Source organism: Monodelphis domestica, chromosome 5, assembly GCF_027887165.1.
Source record: "Monodelphis domestica isolate mMonDom1 chromosome 5, mMonDom1.pri, whole genome shotgun sequence".
In the NCBI taxonomy this organism is placed as follows: Eukaryota; Metazoa; Chordata; class Mammalia; order Didelphimorphia; family Didelphidae; genus Monodelphis; species Monodelphis domestica.
The window spans coordinates 115,931,840-115,955,557 of NC_077231.1; the positions used below are offsets into that span (position 1 = coordinate 115,931,840).

The 23,718-nt window shown below is 38.5% G+C and overlaps 1 protein-coding gene across 2 annotated transcripts in view; it reads right to left on the reverse strand.

Moving 5' to 3' along the window:
* CLEC1A (C-type lectin domain family 1 member A) overlaps positions 1 to 17,934 on the reverse strand; it is a 37,762-nt gene extending 19,828 nt beyond the window's left edge. The window contains exons 1-3 of one of the 2 annotated variants that reach the window (XM_001372086.4): positions 17,420 to 17,932; positions 3,395 to 3,493; positions 1,807 to 1,983 (exon numbers count right to left, since the gene is read on the reverse strand). In XM_001372086.4, coding sequence (XP_001372123.1) covers positions 1,807 to 1,983; positions 3,395 to 3,493; positions 17,420 to 17,534 — 391 coding nt within the window. In that variant the 5' untranslated portion in view covers positions 17,535 to 17,932. Of the gene's footprint in view, positions 1 to 1,806; positions 1,984 to 3,394; positions 3,494 to 17,419 lie in introns of both variants that reach the window. The other variant, XM_056799153.1, reaches the window with a different exon arrangement.
* Between the last annotated feature and the right edge of the window lie 5,784 nt (positions 17,935 to 23,718).

The following is a 23,718-nucleotide window of genomic DNA, read 5'->3' on the forward strand; positions in this document are numbered from 1 at the left end:
GATTGGCTAACATGACAACAATGGAAAGTAATGAATGGTGGAGGGGATGTGGCAAAGTTGGAACATTAATGCATTGCTGGTGGAGTTGTGAATTGATCTAACCATTCTGGAGGGCAATTTGGAATTATGCCCAAAGGATGCTGAAAGATTGTCTGTCCTTTGATCTAGCCATAGCACTGATGAGTTTGTACCCCAAAGAGATAATAAGGAAAAAGACTTGTACAAAAATATTTATAGCCTCAATCTTTGTGGTGGCAAAAATTTGAAAAATGAGGGGGTGTCCTTTGTTTGGAGAATGTCTGAACAAATTGTGGTATCTGTTGGTGATGGAATACTATTGTGCTCAAAGAAACAATAAACTGGAGGAAATCCATAGGAACTGGAACGACCTCCAGGAAGTGATGCAGAGTGAGAGGAGCAGAACCAGGAGAACATTGTAGACAGAGACTGATACACTGTGGTACAATCGAATGTAATGGACTTCTCTACTAGCAGTAATGCAATGATCCAGGACAATTCTGAAGGACTTATGGGAAAGAACACTAAACATTTCTAGAGGAAGAACTCTGGGAATAGAAACACAGAAGAAAAACAACTGCTTGATCACATGGGTTGATGGGGATATGATCGGGGATGTAGACTCTAAGCAATCACCCTAGTACAAACATCAACAGCATAGAAATAGATCTTGATCAATGACACATGTAAAACCCAGTGGAACTACTCATTGGCTATGGGAGTGGGATGGGAGGACGGAAGGGAAAGGACATGAATCATGTAACCATGAAAAAATATTTTAAACTAATTAAATAAAATTAAAAAAAATAAACTGAAGTCCTCTGGGCATTAGGGCTGGCACTCTATCCACTGGAACACCTAGCTGACCTCATTGGTATGGGACTCTGTCCTTTCTGGTGGAGATGAAAGTCCTACCTTCCATCAGGTATGGGCTGCTAAGAGGCAAGATACTCCCTTTTGGGGTTTTCCAAGTGAGAGTCTCCACTGAAGTCTCCTTTGGGATTATTCAGACCAAGTTCCCTTAGGAGACTCTTCCAAGGGCAGTCTCCCTTCTAGACTCTTTAGGACCAGGCTCCTTTGGGACTAGTCAAGCTTCAAGTCTTTGAGGTTGAGTCGTTTCAGCCACTCCTGACTTTTAGCTTCAAGAGAAAAGGTCAAAGAGGCCAACCCCATTTCAGGTTGCTGAAGAAAAAGACTCAGGGAGATAAGAGAGGAATTGGCCATCTCTATCATGTTTTCCCTCTCAGCTTGCCATACTACAGACCTTAGAGAATTTCCCATTGGGTGAGATCCAGGTCTCTTTCTCTTGATTAAGCTTAGTTATCTCTCTCACCAAGAGAGAGCTCTTTCATTCTGTATTGTCTGGTGTATATAAATGTATATGCATATAAAAAAATATATGTGGGTACACATTATCTTGGATATAGGGCTTGGGGTATCCTTTTCCCTGCTAAATGACAAAATGATCATATAGAACTTGATCATATCCTTTAGACAAACAATTTTTAAAAAGGGCAAATAAATATGATTCTAGCCCATATCCCTCTCTCTCTGAGAAAAGCAGGGTAGCCTCTGGCCTCAACTCTCTGCTTCCCCTCTAGGAAAGAATAAAAATATACCTTAGGGAAGGGGGAAGAAAAATATAATGATGCCTATTCTATTTCCCTTCAAACCTCACAATGAGAAGTCTTTGCAACACCCAGGCCTCTCCATACATGTAGGGAAAACTATTTTTTTTACTATAATGCTGACCAAAGCATTACCAAGCAACCAAAGAAAAGGACTCACCTCCAGTTTTGTTATAGAGCTCCCGACAGAGCTTTTTAGCCAGATGCTGCAGAGTATCTGTGAGCTTCCTATTCTGGGTCTGCAGAGAATGTAGCTGTCTAGAAAAGTTCCCCAGCTTTTCTTCTTTTTGGGTCAGAATATCCTTCTGGGTGTTTGAGAGTTGGATGATCTGAAAAACTGACCCATGGAAATCACAAATGCTCCTATCATTTCACTATATAGAGATTTTTTTATTCCACTTTCTGTGGGCACCAGAACAGTTGAGGCTCTTGCTAAATGACTCAGTGGGTGATGCAGATTGCCCCTGTGCTCCAGAATGGATTAGGGCTAGGGCTAGGGATGTACTGGTAAATGTTTAACATCAGACTATCTGTATGCATCACATACATCACATTCTCAATTTAATCTGATTTTTTACATTTAACATTTTTTCTCTTCAATTTCTTTAAAGACTACCAATCAATCAATACTCATTAAGCACCTACTATGTGACAAGCACTGTGCTAAACTAGGAATACAAAAAAAAAAAAGAAAAAAGACAATCCCTGTCCTCTAAGAACTTATAATCTAATGGATACCCTGCATACTAATATATACAAAGCAAGCTATATATAGGAAAAATAGGAAATACTTTAAAAAAATGATATAGAATTAAAAGGGCTTGGGGCAGGGTTCCAGTAAAAGATGGGATTTTATTTGGGATTTAAAGGAAGCCTAGGAGGCCAGTAATCAAAGTGGAGGAGGGAAAATGTTCCTGGAATGGGAGATAGTCAGAAAAAATGCCCAGAGCAGAAAGATGGAAGTGTTTGGCCAGGAAGCCAATGTCACTGGATAGAAGAATATGTGTTGTAGATTAAGGTATGTGAAGACTGGAAAGGAAACAGAGGGCTAGGTTACAAATGGCTTTGAATGACAAAAAGAGCATTTTGTATTTGTTCCTAGAGGCAATTGGGAGTTCCTGGAATTTATAGAATATGGCAAGGGTTCAGGGATGACATGATTAGCCCTATGCTTTAGGAAAAATAGTGGTTACATGGTGGATGGACTAGAGTGAGGGGAGATTTGGGCCAACGCACCCACTAGCAGCCTATTACAATGGTCCAGCTATAGGGTGATGAGAGCCTGAAATAGATTGGTGGCAGCATCAGAAAAGAGAAAGGGGCATATTTGATAGATGTTGCAAAGGTGAAGTAGATGGGCATTGATAGACAACAGGGGTAAAAGACAGTGAGTAATCCAAGATGCCTTCTAGGATGTAGCCTAAGGGGCTGGGAGGATGGAATTGCCTCCTACAATAATCTGTAGCAGGGGGAGAGTTTAGGAGGAAAGACAATGAGTTTTGAACATATTAACTTTAAGATGTCCCCTGGCCATCCAATTCAAGATAGTCTAGACAATCAATAGAACAATAAATCAAACCCTGAAATTTGCTGATTTCCCAAGTGTAAATGTTCATACTAAAAATTTAACAATTGGCTCTTGAGTCCCTTGGACTGTGGTGATAGGTAAGGCTAAAAAATCTTGGTCATTCCCATCTCAGGGCAACATGCTGAATCCCAGGGCAATCTGAGTTTGATTATGTACTTACATTCAAGCCCTAATACTCCCAGGCCAATAAGCAACAGCAGACACAAAGTCAATAGAATTAGAGCAACTGGGCGCCAAGTTGGAGAAGTAGTTGGGTATCCTGGGGAAACAAGAAGCCAATATCAAGAAAGCTGGTCTTTTTTTTTTTCTACTGGTCATCAATAATCAGATTCAATCCAACAACAAAACTTTTTTTTTTTTTAGTGCCTGCTATGTGCCAGGCACTGGTAGAGTTGGAGAACACCAATGGAAATAATCTTTAAGTTCAAAGACAATCAGTGATGCTGGCATAACCTCTCTCACTGGATTATCTAGTTTCAAGAGTCAATAAAGCTATAAAAGATCCACATTTCATTCCCATGTAAAGCCAGATCCTCTCTTAAATCTCTCCATGCCATTAATTAAGTTGATAGTTATATACTTAATCAAAGCCCTAAATATACTTAATCAAAGAGCAAGAGTTACCTTATTAGCCTGAATATATGACCCCAATGTAGTGTGATCCCAAGTATTTTGAAAGGTAACTCAGAAAGAGGAAACACCTATTTTATTTTTTCCTTTTAAATTACAACTTTCAAAAAAAATTAAAAAATTAAAAAGAATTACAACTTTCTCTTGACTTGTGAATAATGCAGTACTTTATATTCCAAGTTTTTTGAAGGTCCTGAAAACAAGTTAAAGAAGTCTTAATACCAACACTTTTATAAAATGTGTTACTTTTATGGGTACTTGTGAGAAACTATCTTCCAATATTTAATCATGGTCTCCTTCCTCTTCTATTTCCTCATCTCCTGAAGTGGAAACATCATTCGAGTCACCACGGTCACCCTTCTCTTCCCACAAAACACCATCTTCATGACCTTCTGTACTATTTGATATACAATATTTTTTAAAATCCAAGCACAATGAACTCAGTGGAGATTTTGTCCCAAGAGGTTCTGATCTAGTTCCCGAATACAGTGACTGATGGTTTTATTATTATTATTATTATTTTAAAACCCTTACCTTCCGTCTTGGAGTCAATACTGTGTATTGGCTCCAAGGCAGAAGAGTGGTAAGGGCTAGGCAATGGGGGTCAAGTGACTTGCCCAGGGTCACACAGCTGGGAAGTGGCTGTGGCCAGATTTGAACCTAGGACCTCCCATCTCTAGGCCTGGCTCTCAATCCACTGAGCTACCCAGCTGCCCCCGGTTTTATTATTTTTCACGATGAAGTAAATTCATGGTTTTCAGCCAACATCCATTTGTATTCTTTCCTCAATTGATCTTTGAATGGCTTATTAATGACTACATCTAACGCTTATAATTGTGACATCATTCCTCCTGGAATAACAACTACATAGGTCCATGCACATTTTAGCAATTCTCTTCTTCACATTTTTCAGTCAGGTGACCCTTAAATGTGTCCAGGATAAGCATTCCTCTTTGATGCAGTAACTGGACTCCATTATCCTGCCATGAAGACCATTAGGTCCAGGACTTTCTGTGGAAATCCCTGGGTGTACTGTTTCTCTGACCTTCCTTTCCTCGCACTTTGGAGGTATCATTCTTTTTCTTTTTTTAAATTTTATTTAGTCAATTTAGAACATTATTCCTTGGTTACAAAAATCATATTATTTCCCTCCCTCCCCTCCCTCCACTGTAAATCTTGAAATCTCTCAGACTTGTGAATGTTAAAAATTTCCCCATCGGGGAATTCTTAATTGGATCAAATTCCCTACTGAGAAACATTCCCCATTTTGATGTGAGAACTCACCAGGATCAGAAATGGGAGGACCTCTACTCCAACCGTACTTAAGACTGCTTTAGGGGAGAAAACTCCTTGCTAAACAAAGAAAGTACTTGGATCCATGCTTATGGTGGGGCAAGGAGTTCTTTGAGCCAGGCCTGTTTTTAGAATTGATACAATGGGATGCTAGGTACCTAAAAGGGTCGGGCAAGTTTTCTCTTGATGAGATTAGTTGACACAGCTGTGTTTTCTCTTGTTCAGACTTACTGAGGAGATTGGTCGACTTAGCAGGAATTTAGAGGGGCAGTCCTTTGGAAAGAGTCTACAGTGATTGGTAGATGTAGGGACTTAGGGGAGGTAACATGGGAGAAAAACCCCTATATAAGAAAAAGCAGAATCTCTTGAGTATATCCTTTTGGAGGAATTCCTTTTGGAGAATCTCTGATGAGGACCGCTTGGGAAGAATCTCTTGAGAGAGGCTCTGGAGAAGGGAAGCTCTTGGAGGACAATCTCTAAGGTGGTCTCCCTGGAGCTCCTCTAAGGGGACTCTGTCCCTCTGGAGGCTCTGGAGAGAGGCCTTTTGGAACAGTCTCTGGCTGGAAGGCTCTCTGGTGAAGTCAGCTGAGATGGAGCTGGCCTGGTGTCACTAGAATCCTTGTTTAGACAGACCTTGTGGTGAGTGTTAAAAAACTGACTGATTTCTCTCTTAAGACTCAGGTCTAGGCGATATTGGCTTGAGGCCCTTCATACTTATTCCTTTCTTACTCTCTCTCTCTTTCTTTGATTATTCATTGTATTGTTAATTAAAATCTCTATAAAACCCAATTGACTTGGGCATTTGAATAATTGGGAATATTTCCCTGGCGACCACCTTATATTTGATTTAAAAACCAAGACACTGTAGTGAAACATATTTTCTGTGGTCAAATTTACTCACCCTCCCTTATATCTATCACAATTTATAATCTTCCACCATTTTAACTCACTACAGTTTAAGACCTCAACCATTTTAAATCTCACACCACCCCTCCCATAGCCGATGCGCAATTCCACTGGGTATTACATGTGTCCTTGATCAGAACCCATTTCCATGTTTTTGGTGTTTGCACTAGGATGATCATTTAGAGTCTACATCCCCAGCCATATGCCCTCGACCCATGTGATCAAGCAGTTGTTTTTCTTCAGTGTTTCTACCCCCACAGTTCTTTCTCTGGATGTGAATAGTGTTCTTTCTCATAGATCCCTCCAGGTTGTTCAGGATCAACGCATTCCCACTAATGGAGAAGTCCATTACATTCTATTGTACCTCAGTGTATCAGTCTCTGTGTACAATGTTCTCCTGGTTCTGCTCCTTTCGCTCTGCATCAATTCCTGAAGGTCATTCCAGTTCACATGGAATTTGGAGGTATCATTCTTGGTCCCATTATGAGGGTTTGTTCAGCTGTCATAGTTTTGGATGTACCATCTGCTGCCCCCCCCCCCATTCAGGGATGTTGCCCTCTTGTTGCCTCTACTTCCTGTACCCTCTGTTCCCCCGAGAGGTCTGCACTTAGGCTCACATTGTAATACTTGGATTTTACCAAGTATCATGTAACTGAGCAGAGTTAGGCAGGGAGAGCAATCATTTGAATATTGATCCAACCAGACACATATCCCAGACTATCCTCCTAGCTTAAGAACCCAGTAAAATGACTTGCATATTTCAGTGAAGAGTGATGTTGTGGAGTTTTGCCCTAATTTGCCCCAAGAATTATTGTGATTTCCCACTTTTCAATGGGTCTCTGGTCCTGGAGATCTTTAATTTATGCCCCACAATAGCAATAGTGATGAGATTGCCCTTTCTAAAGTTCCCTCTGGGACTGCAAAAAGAAGTTCAACATGTCTCATAGTTATAGACATAAATGAACCAAAACTTCCTAGTATCCCTTGGAGGGAGTCATCTTTATCTGGTAACATTTGGAGTTCATTCCACTCTGATATTTCCCTCCTCTCTTTACCCAGAACTTACTCATCCTTGTCCCAATTGAAAACCTTCACCAGCATGACCCTTAGAAATTTTCCAGAGTAGATTTAACGCCTAGTTTAGTTTGAACTTTTTGTCTTTGGGAAGAAGTATGGGGCCAGAATTTCTCTGACTGTTACTGCCCTCACTCCCTCTGTATTTCCTCCTTAGATTGAATTTAATTTTCTTCAAGATTGTTCCAAGTGCCCTCAACTTTATTGAGGTCTGTCTCAAGGGGTTCCATCCCAGAACAAAGTGGCTTTTCATGTGCTGCAACTGCCTGGGAGGTGCCTGTGTTTGGTTTGGCCTTAAATGGATTTTATTTTTTAGAAGGAAACTCCCATACTGTTTATTGAAGCATGTTTGGCAAAGAGGTATAGATAGGCTGAAGAATGATATAAACATCCGTAAGAATAATAACAAAATGTATATAAATAGCCCTTTCCTGTATCTCATTACTTTTAAAAAAATCTACCATCAGTCTGAAATTAGAGTTATTTCCACTTTGAATAGGACTTACCAAATATTGTCCTTTCCTGGTACAGGCTTTTCAAGGTCACCTCCATCCAGCAGTGAGGACCAGAGTGAATGGGGCATTGGTGAAAGAAGCACTATATCAAAGACCATGAGAATTGTCTGCCCCAGGTTTTAAGTAATGAGTAGCATTTGCATTCTTGAATTGGACTTATTTTGTATTTATAATGAGAGGACACTAGGTTGTCCTTATATAGGGCTCTCTAGACCAGCACCAAGTACTCACAAGAGGGAATCTAAGAGAGGGCTGCTATTTATTAAAGGAAAATCCAGAATTTCAGAATCCCATTGCAGACTTGTGCTTGGATGCAAGGATTCCATCAAGAGATACAAGCTTGAATAAGAGATGAAGAAAATAAGGAGTTATATAGAAATGGGAGCTTGGTATGTTCTTGAACTGTTGTTAGAGAAGTGCAATAATGGAGTACTTTACTTCTTATTTCAGTTACAGAGTACATCTTTTGGTGGTGGTGGGGTTAAATTTATGAAAATTAAGAACCAAGTCTCATCTGTGCTATATTTTTTATTTACAGTCCTTGCAAAAATCATGATCCAATAGCAGGGGCAGCAATGTGGCTCAATGGATAGCAAACCAGGTCTGGAGACAAGAGATTCTGGGTTCAAATCTGAGCTCAGACACTTCCTAGCTGTGTGACCCTGGGCAAGGCTTTAGCCCCAGTTGCCTAGCCCTTATTACTCTTCTGCCTTGGAACTGATACTTAGCATTGATTCTAAGAAGGCAAAAAAAGAAAATAAATAAATCCAATAGCAAAAGCCTTTCCTGGAGTCACAGAAAAGGAGAAAAAAGAAAGGAAAGAAAGGAAAGGAAAAAAGAAAGAAAGAAAGGACGGAAGGAAGAAAGGACGGAAGGACGGAAGGAAGAAAGAAAGAAATATAATGGCCATTGCATTTCTCCTTTGGCATGTGTGTGTGTTGGCTCTCATTTATGCATTTTTTTCTAACCCCTATGCTGCCTGTTGAATATACTTTTGCTTTTCTTCCAAAATAAATGTTTTTCTTTTGGGGAGTTTCTCAGATTATATTTATTTTTTCTGGAATCTGCATATTGGAATATAATGAACATACCCCATACCTCACTGAGCTGCTCTCAACAGACTGATCAAAGTTTGGCTCCAAATCATCATTCCTTCTATATGCTTCCAAAAAAAGGATAAAACTCCATATAAAAATTTTCTATCACCTTCAGAAGAATTCTTACATGATAGGAAAAATGGAAAAGAAGAAAACCAGAGGCAGAGATGATTGTATAGAAGAGAGGTTAGACTTGTTCTTTGTGGTGTTGGAGGGCAGAATCAGGGACAATGGAGAAGAGGAAGGATTTTAGAACTATAAAAAGGTGGAGTGGACTGATTCAAGCAATAGTGGATTCTCCTTCACTAGAGGTCTTGAAGAGAAGGGTAGGTGGCCACTTGTTTGGTATGTTGTCTCAAGGATCCCTGTCCAGGTAAGGGTTGGGTTAGATGACTGCTCTGCTTGCTCCTGATTCAACTTCTGTATCACAAAAACCTAAAACTTTTCCACACCCAAATTTCACCTCAGAGTCAACTGTACCATTCATTCCTTTAACACATTTATTTTGTATGCCACTTTGGGATACCATTCTAGGGGATTTAGTTAGTGAAATATAATAATACAATTGCTTTCTGAAGTCCCAAAGTATTTTTATACAATGGCATGCTGGAACTAGCTCAGAAAAAGCTACAAAGTAGAAGTTGCTTTGTTATTTTGACTGTCAAAGAAAGTGATGGAAAAAATATTAATAATGCAGATTAAACTTCAGTGTCATGTGTACATCCCCCCCCAAAGACTTACATGTTAAATGTTTACCAGTACACCTCTAGTTTTGTTTTTATAAACCCTCACCTTCTGTCTTAGAATCAATACGATGTATTACTTCCAAGGCAGAAGAACAGTAATGGCTAGGCAATGGGCATTAAGTGACTTGCCCAGTCACACAGCTAGGAAGGGTCTGAGGTCAGATCTGAACCCAGGACCTCCTGTCTCTAGGCCTGGCTCTCAATCCTCCAAGCCACCTTGCTGCCCCCTACACCTCTGATCTTACCCCTAAAAAAACCCTACTACATATATGCCAAAGGCAAGGCTATAGAAAGGTTCTAATATACTACTAACGTCTTTTAAAATCACATGATTTTAGAGCTGGAAAGGCCATTAGAGCCCACCCAAGAGCTTTAAGAGACAAATCATGATATAAAGGATAGAGGATTGGAACTGAAGTCAAGAAAAGAAATTCAAATTCCACCTCTGACCCCAGATGTATAACTAATATGATTTCAATTATCTAGGCTTCAGTCTCCTCATCTATAAAATGGCAATGATGACACTCAAATAACCTGTTTCATGGGAATGTTTGTAAGGCTCAAGTGAAAGTATATATATAAAATTCTTATCAAATTTTGGGGGGTAGCAAAGTGACTCAGTGGATTGCGAGCCAAGCCTAGAGCAAGGAGGTCCTGGTTCATATATGGCTTTTATACTTCCTACCTCTGTGATTCTGGGCAATTCATTTAACCCCCATTGCCTAGCACTTTTACACTCTTCTGCCTTGGAACCAATACATGGTATTAATTCTAAGTGAGAAGGAAAGTGTTTTTATTTATTTTTATTTTTATTTAATTATTTTTAATTTTATTTAGTCAATTTAGAAAAGTATTCCTTGGTTACTAGTATCATATTCTTTCCCTCCCTCCCTTTCCCACCCTTCCCATAGCCCACAGGCAATTCCACTGGTTATTATATGTGACCTTGTTCAGAACATGTTTCCATGTTGGTGATGTTTGCTTTAGGATGTTCATTTAAAGTCTACATCCCCAACCATATCCCCTAGACCCATGTATTCAAGCAGTTGTTTTTCTTCTGTGTTTCTACTCCCACAGCTTTTCCTCTGAATGCAGATAGTGGTTTTGAAGAAAAGTGTTTTTAAAAAACTTCTTAGCAAACTTTAAAGTAAGAGGGAAAAATGTCCACTATTGATGCTGCTGCTGTCCAATGCTCTTCTTTTAGAGATGAGGAAACTGAAGCTCAGGGAGAGTGTTATAGCTGAACATTACACAGGGGAAGCCCTTAACCCTCAGCTTATTCCTTTGATTTTATTTATTTGTTTATTTGTGTGTTTGTTTTCCTCCAGGTCCAAAGAGATGATTTACTGGAGCAGAACAGCAAAAGGCAACTTCTGATAATCCTACCATGGAAAAAATTGATTTCCTCTTTGTTTGACCTCCTCATTTAGAATCTCATTAATCCTGTTCACAGGAAGAGAGAATTCAGGTTCAAAATATACTAGATTAACTTAGTAATACTCTCATCTTGTTTTCTGTCTTCTCTTTTCAACATCCATACTTTGGAGGAAGAGTCAAAAGTAACTGAAGGTCAGTAGAATGCACATTGATAGGTACTGACCTATGAGAGAATGAATGGGGGCAAGAGAAAGGGAAGCTAGTGCATCCAGTTAATAATTTTCAGCCTGAAATCATGACTACCTTTACTGAGAACCAGTGAATACTGTTAGAATTCAGGTGGTCTTCTCCCCCTTTATATTTCTCTGAATCAGTGGTGTCAAAGTATGGTCTATGGATCCTTGGAGATCTCTGAGAGGGATTTGTGATGTCAAAGTAATACTAAGATGTTATTTGCCTATTAAAGATGACACGGTGGTAAATATTTAAACAACTGGGTCTCCAAGAAAGAATAGATACTGATGCTGATGAAACACTTTTGAGCTCAGTATGTATTACTACAATTTTTTCCATAATTTTTAAAAAGTCTAGATAATCAACAAAGCAATAGATCAAGCCCTGATTTGTAGTATTTGTCCATTTTGGAAGAGGAAGTGCTCCTACTGATAATTTAACAGCTTACTATCAAATTGGTTCTGGCTCTAGAACACTTCTGTCTATTAAATATTTTTCCCTTTGCCAATTACATGTCTCTGTAAGGTCAGATTTTCTTCATATACTTCAGTCAAAATGACATATCCCATAAGACTGAATTCAGAAGCAGATATGAGAGCTGAGAGGTGAAATATCCCTGAAGAAATATGAGAACTGCCTCCTATCAAGTCAGACATATCTGCAAAAATATGAAAAACAATGACACCTTTCTTGCTAAATTTTTGTATTTTAGAAAATGGTTGATATTTTCATAAAAACGTTACTATATTAACATGTGATAGATTTGTTATTGTTACTTTTTAAAAATTAATAAATATTTTAAAATATATTTAAAAACTTAATTTTAATGTTTATAAATATCAATAAATAATATTAAATCAATAAATATAAATAAAGTAAATATCAATATGACCCACATAAACAAAAAAAATCTTTAGGATCCTCAATAATTTTTAAGAGTGTAAAGATATCCTAAGATCAAAAAGGTTGAGAATTATTCCTCTAAACTCACATATTTTAGATAAGAAGAGTGAAACACTTTATCCCTGCCTACTTTATAAGGAATAAGAGTGTATTGATTGAAATAATTCCTTAGCTATACAAAAGATATGAAAAAGGGGAAGGTACAGCAGTAGAATTAGTTTATAGGTTTTTTTTACATTCATGCTCATTTTATTAGATCCCATTTTATCATTACATATTTTAGGGACTTTATTGGAAAGACACTTTTGAGAGTAACATAATTAACTGAGTTGGGGCTCAGAGCTAAATATAAAAAGCCGATTTTATATTTTAATATTTTTAGCAATATTTTACTTACCTCCTAAGTCAAATTGAGACTCAACCAATGAGGTATTAGTGAAAACTGTCAAGGTTACATGGATTTGGTGGTGGTGACTAGGTGTTTGTAGGCCAAGCACTTTTATAGCCTTTATCCTTCAAGATAGCACCAGAAAGTAACCAGTAAAGCCAGGAATAATATTTAAGTATCCTACCACCATGTGTACAACTTAAATTAGCTTTCTGAATTTCATTGATAAATATAGCATCCTCTGAGCTTAAGGAAGGCAATGCTCAAATCATGTAACTAAAGGGTAGCCAGTGTCATATGGGGGAAAAAAGCTGATATTCATATCTAGGTCTTATAGTAGGTAGGTCTTTCTTACTAATCTATAGGTTGAGGAATCTAAACTTTATAGAGTAGAAATCACTATAAATTCTTGAATATGATGAAAGCAGTTTTAAGAAAATTCATCTGGCTGGAGTATAGACGATAGCTTACAATAGGTAAAGACTAGAATCAAGAAGACTTTAACTAAAAAGCCATAGTCACGATAGGAGTAGGAATATTCCACTTTGGCTCCTAGATCAAATTGAGACCCAGCCAATGAGAGTTACTGAAAACTGTCAAGGTTGTATGTACTTATTGGTATTTATTGGTCGTGTCTAAGTGTTTTGTAGCTCAACAACTCTTGGAGCTGGTGGGAATACTGCAATCTCTTAGGAAATGGTTTTACCCTAAACAAGAGTATTGACAAAGTAAATGGAGAGAAACAAACAGATAAAAGAGTTGTTTTAAGAGAGGAAAAATAAGACTTGCTGGCATGTGAGAAGTAAAGGATGAAGAAGGAATAGTTAAAAATAACTGAAGGGATTCTAATCTGTAAGACAAGAAAAACTGTAATGATTGGTAGAAACTAAGAATTAGGGTTGGGAGTTGATTTAGAGGAAAAGTTGAGATTTTAATTTTTGGACAAGTTAGTCGAGTTTGATTAATGGGGAACACCAATTTTTCATACTAGGAAATACGTGTGTGTGTGTGTGTGTGTGTGTGTGTAAAATCTTCACAATCCTGGACTAAATATCAGATTAGAACTACATGTGAAAAAATCTGACTTTGTGGAGTTTTCAACATTGAGGTAAAAGCTGAAACCATAACAACAGATAAGGTCTTAGGAATGAATATGAACAAAGAAAAAACAACCTGGTAGATAGAGTGCTAGACTTTGAGTCAAAAAGTTGTTGTTATTCAATTATTTCAGTCATGTCCAATTCTTTGTAACCCCATTTGGAGCTCTCTTACCAAATATACTGGAGTGATTTGCAATTTCCTTCTCCAGCTCATTTTACAAATGAGAAACTGAGGTAAACAGAGTTAAGTGACTTGTCCACAACTAGAAAGTATCTGAGATAAAATTTACACACTGGAAGACAGCCTAACTGTCTTGCAGTTGGGAAGACCTGAATTCAAGTTCTGCCTGAGATATTTACTGGGCTGTGTTACTTTAAGAAAGTGACTTAATCATAGCCTGCCTCAGCTCCCTCATCCACAAAACAGGGATGATTACAATGCCTTCTTCGCAGGATTGTTTCGAGAACTAAATGAGATAACATATGCATTTTGCAAGCTTTAAAATACTACTATTTTTATTTATTTTTAAACTTTTACTTTCTGTCTTAGTAACAACCCTAAGTCAGAAGGGAAAAGGCAAGTGAAATTATGCCCAGGGTCTTACAGCTAGGAAGTATCTGAGTCCAGATTTGAGCCTATGTTTTTTCTGACTCCAACTATGCTATTTATTATCCTAACGGCCCCTCTGCTACTTTTATTAAATTACAAAAGGTGGAAGAAGTATCCCTTCGTTCTATTACTGCTACTATTATTATTTTTTTAAACTAAACCTAGATAATGCATTCAAACTGTCCAAGGACAATAGTTCTATTATAAATAAATCACTCAGTTACCCAGAGAAGTCCCTTTATCTTATTTTCATAGCTGATTCTTTTTGGATGTTTTCTCAAATTAAAAAAAAAAAATCTCATTTCACCCCAAATAGTGCTCATGTTTCCTGAGCTCAGAAACATAACTATTAGTTATAAGCACACAGGGTGAGGTTTCTGTGGCCAGATGTTTGTCTTTAAGAAATGTTCTCTAGCCTACACACCCTGAATCATTAACCTTTCCCTTCAAATGAGAGGGGAAGCTAGGATTAGTTTCCTACACTGAACCTCCTACCTCTCTGCCCCTGTCATCCCAGCAGCAGGAATTTGAACATAATGTTCCCTGATGATGCTAATATTTCCCTTAAATAACAGGAGCTTCTAGCCCTTTTCTGAGGCAGAGGACTGGATTTGAAATCAGGACGACCTGAGTTCATATTCCTCTGACACTCTGTTGCTAAGGACAAGTTGCTTAACTTCTCTGCCTGTTTCCTCAGCTGTAAAATGAAATAACTGTAGCACCTACCTTGTAGGGTTACTATGAAGCTTAAATAAGATAATCTATGTAAAGTGCTTTTAAAACATTAAAGCTTAACTGTATAAATGCCAATTATTGTTGTTCTAGGAAAAGGGACTGGCCTTGTGATTTTACTGACATAGATCTGAGGATATTCACTCCATTAGAAGGCTGCCACCTTCTCTGCAAGTTATAGTCCTCGAAATCTCCTGAGAGCACAGACATTAGTGACTTACCCAAGGTCATAGCACCAGTATGTATCAGAGACAAGACTTGAACTCCATTCCAAAGCCAGTTCTCTGTCCACTGAACCATGTTGCCCTCTTGCTATTCTTTTTGTTTTTATTATTGTGGGGACGTAGGATTAGTCAATGAAACCAGTCCTTATAAGAACACCTCATGCTCAGCTGATGCAATCTCAGAGTAGACTTTGAAGCATGTGCAAACTCTGTGTAAATGGTTCTGGTCTGCTAACCATTGGATAAAGAGAAACATTTTTGAATGGTTAAAGGGCTAAAGTAGAGTACATTCAAAAGACATTAACTGGGTGAGTTCTTTTCCTCATTCCTATCTGGCTGTCATTTGAGTAAGTAGGACACGCTATAGTGGAGGGTCTCTAGACATAGTCAAACAGAAAGAGAAGTCACTGGGGCTAGTTAGTACCAATTTAATGCCAATTTATTTATTTGTATTATTTTTGAACCCTTCCCTTCCATCTTAGAATCAATTCTGTGTATCTAGAAGAGTTTTAGAGGCTGGATATGACTCACTGTAGAAGGCATGTGATTAGACAATTCAAAGCCTTTCCTCAGTGTCCAACCTTGGGGCAGGGGATGATGTAAAGTCCTAGACCTGCCATCTCTAGATCTGGCTCAATTCACTGAGTCATCTGCCAGCTCCCTTCACAGCCAATTTAAAAATCTCTTCACCATACAGTTAGAAGACCAGAACCAGTTACAGATTGTCCCAAAGTCCACATGGCTATTGCATTAGCTAATCATGCTGCTCATGCTCATAAGAATTAGGTTAATTGAATTCCACTCCCCTATTACATTAGTGGTAGTAGCAGCAAAATTCTCACACATGTGTAATCCTGTATAAGATTTTCAGGAAAGAACAAGTTCTACTCTATCCTATAGCTGTAGAAATTGTCACCAACCAGACTCCCACCAGGATATCTAGAGCACTGGAAATCCCCAGGGTCCATTTCCAGAAAATGGTGCTAATAGGGAAGAAAATTGTAATTGGGATTGAAGAAGGGTTTATGTGGGAAATTTTTACAAATGTAATACTAGAAAAGTAACATTAAAACATATTAAAATATGAATAACTAAGGGGAGGAGGAGAGAGAAGAATTTTCAGCTAGTATTGAAAAAGGGCCAGTGCCTACAAATGACCATTACAGGACATGATGCGTAAGTTTCAGGGATGGAAAGGGAATGGAGAGAACACTTTAAATGAAAAGAAGTGAGGCTGGGAATTGTATGAAATTTAGGAGAGGGAAGACAAATGAGGGTTTGGGCATGCTGTAAAGTAATCAATACAATATGAATTATAAAATATAGGGAAAGTTTAGCTTTAGGCATTGATCATTTGGAATGAATTCAAAATTAGGGAGTGACAAGTTCATGTCACAGCCTAACCATGGACTTGGTAAAGAATAAAATTTCCTCTGCTTCAATTTTTCTTTTATAAAATTGAAGTAAAATGAAATCTTAGATTTCAGAAAAATAGAAAGGAGCAATCACAAAGTGAAAAGGACGAATCCAACACTTTAAAGGAAAGAAAGAAAAGAAAGAAAGAGAATAAATTCTCTTACAGTATGAAGGGATTCATAAATCTGGTGTGCTTACAAGTTGGGTGGATGAACCTGGTTTGAAATATGCTACTTTTACTCTAAATGAACACTCTAATGCAAATATTATCAACATAGCAATGGGTTCAAAGCAAGAAAACATGTAATGCCCAGTGGATTTACGTGTCGGCTATGGGGGGTGGGGGGGAGGAAAGGAAAATGATCTATGTCTTTAATGAATAATGCTTGGAAGTGATCAAATAAAATATTAAAAAAAAAAAAAAGAAATATGCTACTTTTTTCTCTAAAGCCAAAGATAATGTTTCTTCTTTGAAACCAGGGGAAAAGCCAGGGAGGAGATAGCTTTCATACTATTACAATTTGCAAATATTCTCATTACATTACATTACATGGTTTTCATGTAAGAAAAATAAAAAAAGTTTTTGCCAGTTTGGACCAGTGGGACATAGCGTTATCTTCATCACCATCTCTCTCAGTCAGTCACACACACACACACACACACACACACACACACACACACACACACATCCCACAGTATATAACACAGCAGAAAAAATTCTGAAATATATAACTGACCCAACAATGCCTTTCTGCTGGTGCACGCATAATGTATATGTATCATGGAACACATAGCAACACACTCAGAAACTGCTTACAAAGGCTGCACATGCCTCGACTTCTCTAATACTCTTTTGCAGGGACCAAGTGATAAGCACGTCTGTATCCAACCTTTGGCCTAGGCAGCCAAGGGACACGTTGGCCACAGGGGCTGACATTACCTGAGTTCTTGCTCTCTGGCCTCGGAGCAATGGTTAGGGCTTGGGATCGCAGGCTTAGGGTGGTCTCCCCATCATCATCTAGCATATCCAGTGTACTATTGTACTTTGCCTGCATCTGAATCCTTAGAAGGGAGAAACAGCTCCGGTGTTTTTTCTCCAGCTGCCCAGGATGTCGTAAGGCAGATCAATGCTGTGATGAGAAGGAAAAAACATTCCCAATGCTCCGTGCTGCTGGCTTCGGTTGCTGAGGAAGTCACCGACCCCTGTTCCTGAATGGAGAGGCCCAGCCCTTCTCCTGTGTACTTGTAGCAGTCAGAGGGAATGCCAAAGAATCAAGCTGAGGGGAAATAATTTTTTTTCCCTGTTAGGTCCATCCCTTACCAAGACCGCAGTGAGGGGGCTGACCATCTTGGATCGTTTTTGTTTTTCAATTTTTTTCCCTCACTAGGAAAGAAATTGTGAAATTGAATTCTTTTGCCACAATAGATTGGCCCTCTCAGACACCACAGCTGTGGGGTGGAGAGGAAGGATCTGCATCATCATTAGTGGCCACAGGGAACCTTTGAAGCAATAAGTCAATAAGCATTTATTAGCCCCTTCCTTCATGCCAGCAATGGAAACACAGAGAAAGGCAAATGCGCTGTCGTTCAAGGAGCTCACGTTCCAGTGAGACAGAAAACATGAACAATAATTATACATACAAGATAGACCATCTCTGAGGGAAGGCAGTCAATAAATGCTTAGTAAGTACTTACTCTGTGCCAGGCACTGTTCTAAGAGGAGGATGGCTAAAGAAAGATAGTCTCCACTCTCAAAGAGCATACAGTCTAGTGGAAGAGATGACACCAAAACTTCTATGTACAAACTTATACAGGATAAATTGAAGATGATCAAAAGATGGAGTGAGGGAGGGACCACTGGGAGAGACCTCCCAAAGAAGTGTAAATTGGAGGCTGAAGGAAGCTAGGAAAAGTCAGGAGGCAGAGGTGAGGAGGAAGCATTCTTTAATTAGAGAAGTCCAGGGAAAGACATGAAGTCAAGAAACAAAGTTTTGTGTGTGTGCCGAAGAGCCAGGATGCCAGCAGGGAGAATCGAAGAATGTGTGGAAGTGACTGGAATATAAGAAAACTGGAAAGATCATCATGGCTTATGTTAAAAAGAGCTTTAAGTGACAAACAGAGGACTATATATTTGATCCTGAGGTAATGAGGAATTCACTGAGCAAAGTGATGGTTAGAATTGTGCTTTGGGAAAATCACCATGACATCTGAATAGAGAATATATTGGAGAAAGGAGAGATTTCATCTCTTAGACTTCCCAGGAAGTCCTATGTCATCTCCTCTCCAGGCCACATACCTGTGGCCTCTGTCCTTGACCCAAGTTCTCTCCAGTGATCCAAAGGCTTTTTTCTATCACACTCAAGTAGAATCATCAACTCTCACCTGCTGGCCATACTTTGATCTGCTCCTGCCTTCTGTGAGTCCACTGTCCCAAGCCTCACAGAATCCTACATCACTACTAGCCAAAGGTTGGATGTTGAGGAAGGATCTTGAACATCTAATCACATGCCTTCCACAGTAAACCCCTCTCTAGCCTCTAATACCCTCTTCAATAATTACCATATTGCTATTTTGTCATACATTCCCCATCAGAGTGATTCTAAGCCCTTGGCTCTAAAAATCCCATTTCACATTACCCATGGTCAACTCCATTACTCCCATCTTCCCTAACAATGCCCATTGAAATTTTCTCCTCCAGAATGATTTACTTCTCCTGAATTCTCCGGAATATCTTATTGTTGTTTAGTCATATTTCAGTCCTGTCCAACTTTTCATGGCCACCTTTTGGAGTTTTCTTAGCAAAGATACGGGACTGAATGCCATTTCCTTCTCCAGCTCATTTTACAAATAAGGAAAATAGGGTTAATTGAGTTGCTTGGGGTCACACTGATAGTGTCTGAAGTTGATTTTAGATTCAAGTCTTCCTGATTCCAGGCTGGGCACTCTATCCGCTAAGCCACCTAGCTGTTCTATAATAAAGATCTGCTTTCATCTTAATCTTTATGCCTTTTCATCTTCTGGCATTTAATGAGACCCAATTCTCTCCTGATGGCACTTACCATATCTCTTGCTACCCTTTCCAGCACTGGCTGCATTTTTACTCATATTTCTTGACTCAGCAGTCATGGCAGGGATGTTGAAGTACACCCTACTTCTTATTGCCATTTCCAAATTCTCACTCCACCATCATCATTCAGTAATCTCTCATTCTTTGAAGTTCATTCAATCCAGAGTTTTCATTCCATCAATATTCTGGCAGCTATTATCCACCATGACCTTCTCCTTCTTACTTCAATGAGATATGTCTGGCTTTCTCTCCACCCTGGATGTCAGCATATCTCAATCACCCTATGTTTCCTAGTTCCTCAATCTATTCAGTTTCCGATCACAGGTGATTTCCATGTTCATGAACTCTGAAGTTCCCTTTTCAAATCCTAATCTTTTATCATTCATCTTTTCCTTCTGCTTAATGGCTTTTGATCCTGTTCTTTGATCTCACAATGATCTCTAATTCCTGCACTCTTCAGTTTTTTCCCAGGCCAGCACTGCTAGAATGATGTTTCACTCATGCCTTCCCTGTTTCTAGGCCTTGGTGAATTCAACTTTATGTTGTCCTCTATTCTGGACTCCTTTCACCTCCTTATCAGGTCATGTTTTGCTAAGCCCCTATCTGGGATTGCTCCCACCATCTGTTGTCTTCACTCCTATTCACATACTGCTGGACAGAGCTGGAGAAAATGACAAAACCGTGTTGATTGGGTCCACTACAAATTTGTTACCAACTCTCAAATGGACTATAGCAAGGTAATCCTTTTATTCATTCCTAATTGATTCATTATCACACTCAACAAGGCAATGGTTCCAGACCTTTTCATTGATCCTCAATCCTCCCACGGCATCCTTCCCCTCACCCTCTCAGCTGAGGACCTTGTCTTACACTAGCCTAAAAAAATTTAAACCAATTGCCAAGAGCTCCATCTTATCCAATCCTCTACATTTAACATCACTAAAACATGTCTCTCCATTATCATCTCCTTCAACTTGGTCTCATAGGACCCTTTCCTTCGTCAAAGCAGGGATGCACCCTTGATTTCATTCCATTCTATCTTCCCAAAAAAATTACCTTCTCTATTATCACCACTTTCTTACTAATTTTTAATCTCTTAATCTCTTATGGCTCCTTGCCTACATGACAAAGTCTATTCTATCCTTAAAAAATCGTTACTTGATCTGAACATTTTCATTAATTATCTTCGTTTGTCTCTCTTCTCTTTCAGGCTAAATTTGTTGAGAATGCCATCTGGGTAGTAACTCCATTGCCTCTCCTTTCTCCTTCTTCTAAACCTGTAATTTAGCTTTCATAAATATCATTCCATTAAAACTGTTTTTTCCCAAGTTACCAAATAACTCTTCATTGCCAAATCTAATGACCTTTTTCTTAATCCTCATCCTTCTTGTCTATTCTGTAGCCTTAGATACTATCAGTCATCCTCTTCTATATTATCTTCTCCTTTTTAGGTTTTCAGGAAACTGTTCTTTCCAGGTGCTCCTCCTATTTGTTTGCTTCTCAGTTTTCCTTTGTTGGATTTTCCTCCAGGTCAGGCCCCCTATTTGTGTCTCTCAAGGTTCTGTCTTGAGCCCTCATCTTTTCTGTCCCCATTGGCAAGCTTATCAATTCCATTGAGTTTAATTATCAACTCTGTTCAGATGATCCTAATCTGATCAGTCCTAATCTCTCCTGATTTCCAATCTTACATCTTAAACTGAATGCCTAATATACTTCTCAAACTCACATCTTCCTGTCTCTAGGTATGGAACTCCATCCACTTAGAACACATCCATGTCAGCTAGAGAAATTGACTCATATCTGAAACAGAACTCATTACTTTTCTCCCCAAAACCTCTCTTCTTTCTACCTTTCTATTCTCAGAGGGCCTAATCTCTCATTCACTCAGGCTTACTACCACAGTTTTATTCTCAACTTCCCAAGTTAACTTCCTCTATATATCTGATTTATTGTGAAATCTGGTTGTTACAACCTTCTCTCCTATATGCCCCTATCTCACCACTTAGACAGTTGTACCCTGATTCAGGCCCTCATTACATCATACTTGAACCCTTGTAATAGGTGTCTGATTGGGCTCTCTTGCCTCAAATCTCTCCCCTCTCCAATCCAACCTCCACTTGGGTGTCAAAGTGATCTTTGTAACATGTCACTTCTCTACTAATGAACACTAGTGACTTTTTTTATTACTCTCAATACTAAATATAGAATTATTTGAGACATTGGAGGTACAATGTATAGAATATTGAACCTAGATCCAGGAAGACCTAAATTCAAATCTAGCCTCTGATATTTATTAGCTGTGAGACTCTGGCCAGGTCACTTAACTTCTCTTTGTTTCAGTTAAAGCACTTATCATGGTATGTGGCACATAGGAGACACTGTATAAGTATTTATTTCTTTTCTCTTCTGTTTAACATTTAGAGTCCTTCACAATCTGTCCCTTATCAACCTTTCCATTTTACTTACATCTTACTCACCCCAACAATCTTTACAATTGGTGGCATTAACCTTCTTGCTGTTTCTTGTACATGATGCTCTGCCGCTGACATAATGCCTTTTCCCTCTTGCTGGGAATGCTTTCCCTCCTCACACCAGAAGGAAATAATTTGAATCATTTCTACTTGAGACAGAGGGAAATGCTGCACTTGACTTGCAAATTCATAAACAAAAGAAAGTTAATAAAATAAATCAATATAGAATGGAAAGATCAAGCAGATGAAACCATGTTTACTCACTTCAGGAAAAGGACAAAATGATTATCTTTTACATCATATTAATGGTTGGGAGAGTTATGAGAAAGCCACAAATGAGACATGGCAAAAAAGTAATCATCAGTGACCCTGAAGAGCATAATTTTAGAATAATAGTAAAGACAGAATCCAGTGGAAGTGAGGTGAATTTAAAAGATGTTAAAGGGACAGCTATGTGGCTCTATAGATAGAGAACCAGGTCTCAAGATGGGAGGTCCTGGGTTTAAATCCAGCCTCAGATTCTTCCTAGCTATGTGACCCTGGGCAAGTCATTTAACCCCAATTATCTCTCCCTTATCACTTTTCTGCCTTGGAACCAATATACAGTATTGCTTCTAAGACAGAATGTAAGGGTTTAAAAATAAAATAAAATAAAGGAGATAGAGGAAAGGAATATGGAGACACTCAACAGATTAAGTATTAGGGTACAGAGAATGTAATATTTAATTATACATATATAAGTATATATACATATATTTAGGATACAGAGAATGTAATGTTTAATTATACATATATAAGTATATATACATATATTTAGGATACAGAGAATGTAATATTTAATTATACATATATAAGTATATATATATATATATTTGTTGTTCAGTCTTGTTCAATTCTTCATGACCCCATGGATGGCCAATACTGTCCATGGGTTTTTCTTAGCAAAAATACTAGAGTATTTGCCATTTTCTTCTTTAGTGGATTAACACACACAGAAGTTAAGTAAATTGCCCAGGCTCACATAGATGGTTAAGTGTCTGAGGCCAAACTCAGATCTTTCTGACCCCAGGCCCAGCATTGTATCCACTGAACTGCCTGAATGCCTCCTTATATGGTGCATGAGCTCTAAACACTTTACTGATTCATTTAATTTTGTGTTAGTTTTGCCTGAAGTTTTATTTAGTAGAAAAGAAGACATCTTTGATCCCAAGGTGACTTCAGGACTGATAAAGCTCTGGAGATTTTAATGAGCTACCAATGAATCAGTTTTTCAATATGGGCCCCATATGTGACATAGTGGATAGAGTTCCACACTTGGAGACAGGAAGTTTGAGTTCAAATTCTGTTTCAGGAACATATTAGCTATGTGCCTCTGCTTAGCTTCTCTCAGTTTTAGTTTCCCCATCTGGAAAATGATAATAATAGCACTGATTTATGAGATTCAAATGAGATAATATATATAAAATGATTTGCAAGCCTTAAAAAGTACTATATAAATGCTAGCTATTATTAATATTAAATTGCAAGTTAACAACTGAATGTAGTCTGGGGTTTCATTAAGGGAGGCATAGCATCAAGAATAAGGAAGCAATGTTGGCTCCAGGAGGAAGGAAGGAAAGAACATGATTCATGTAACCATGGAAAGGAAGAAAGGAAGAAAGGAGGAAAGGAAGAAAGGAAGAAAGGAAGAAAGGAGGAAAG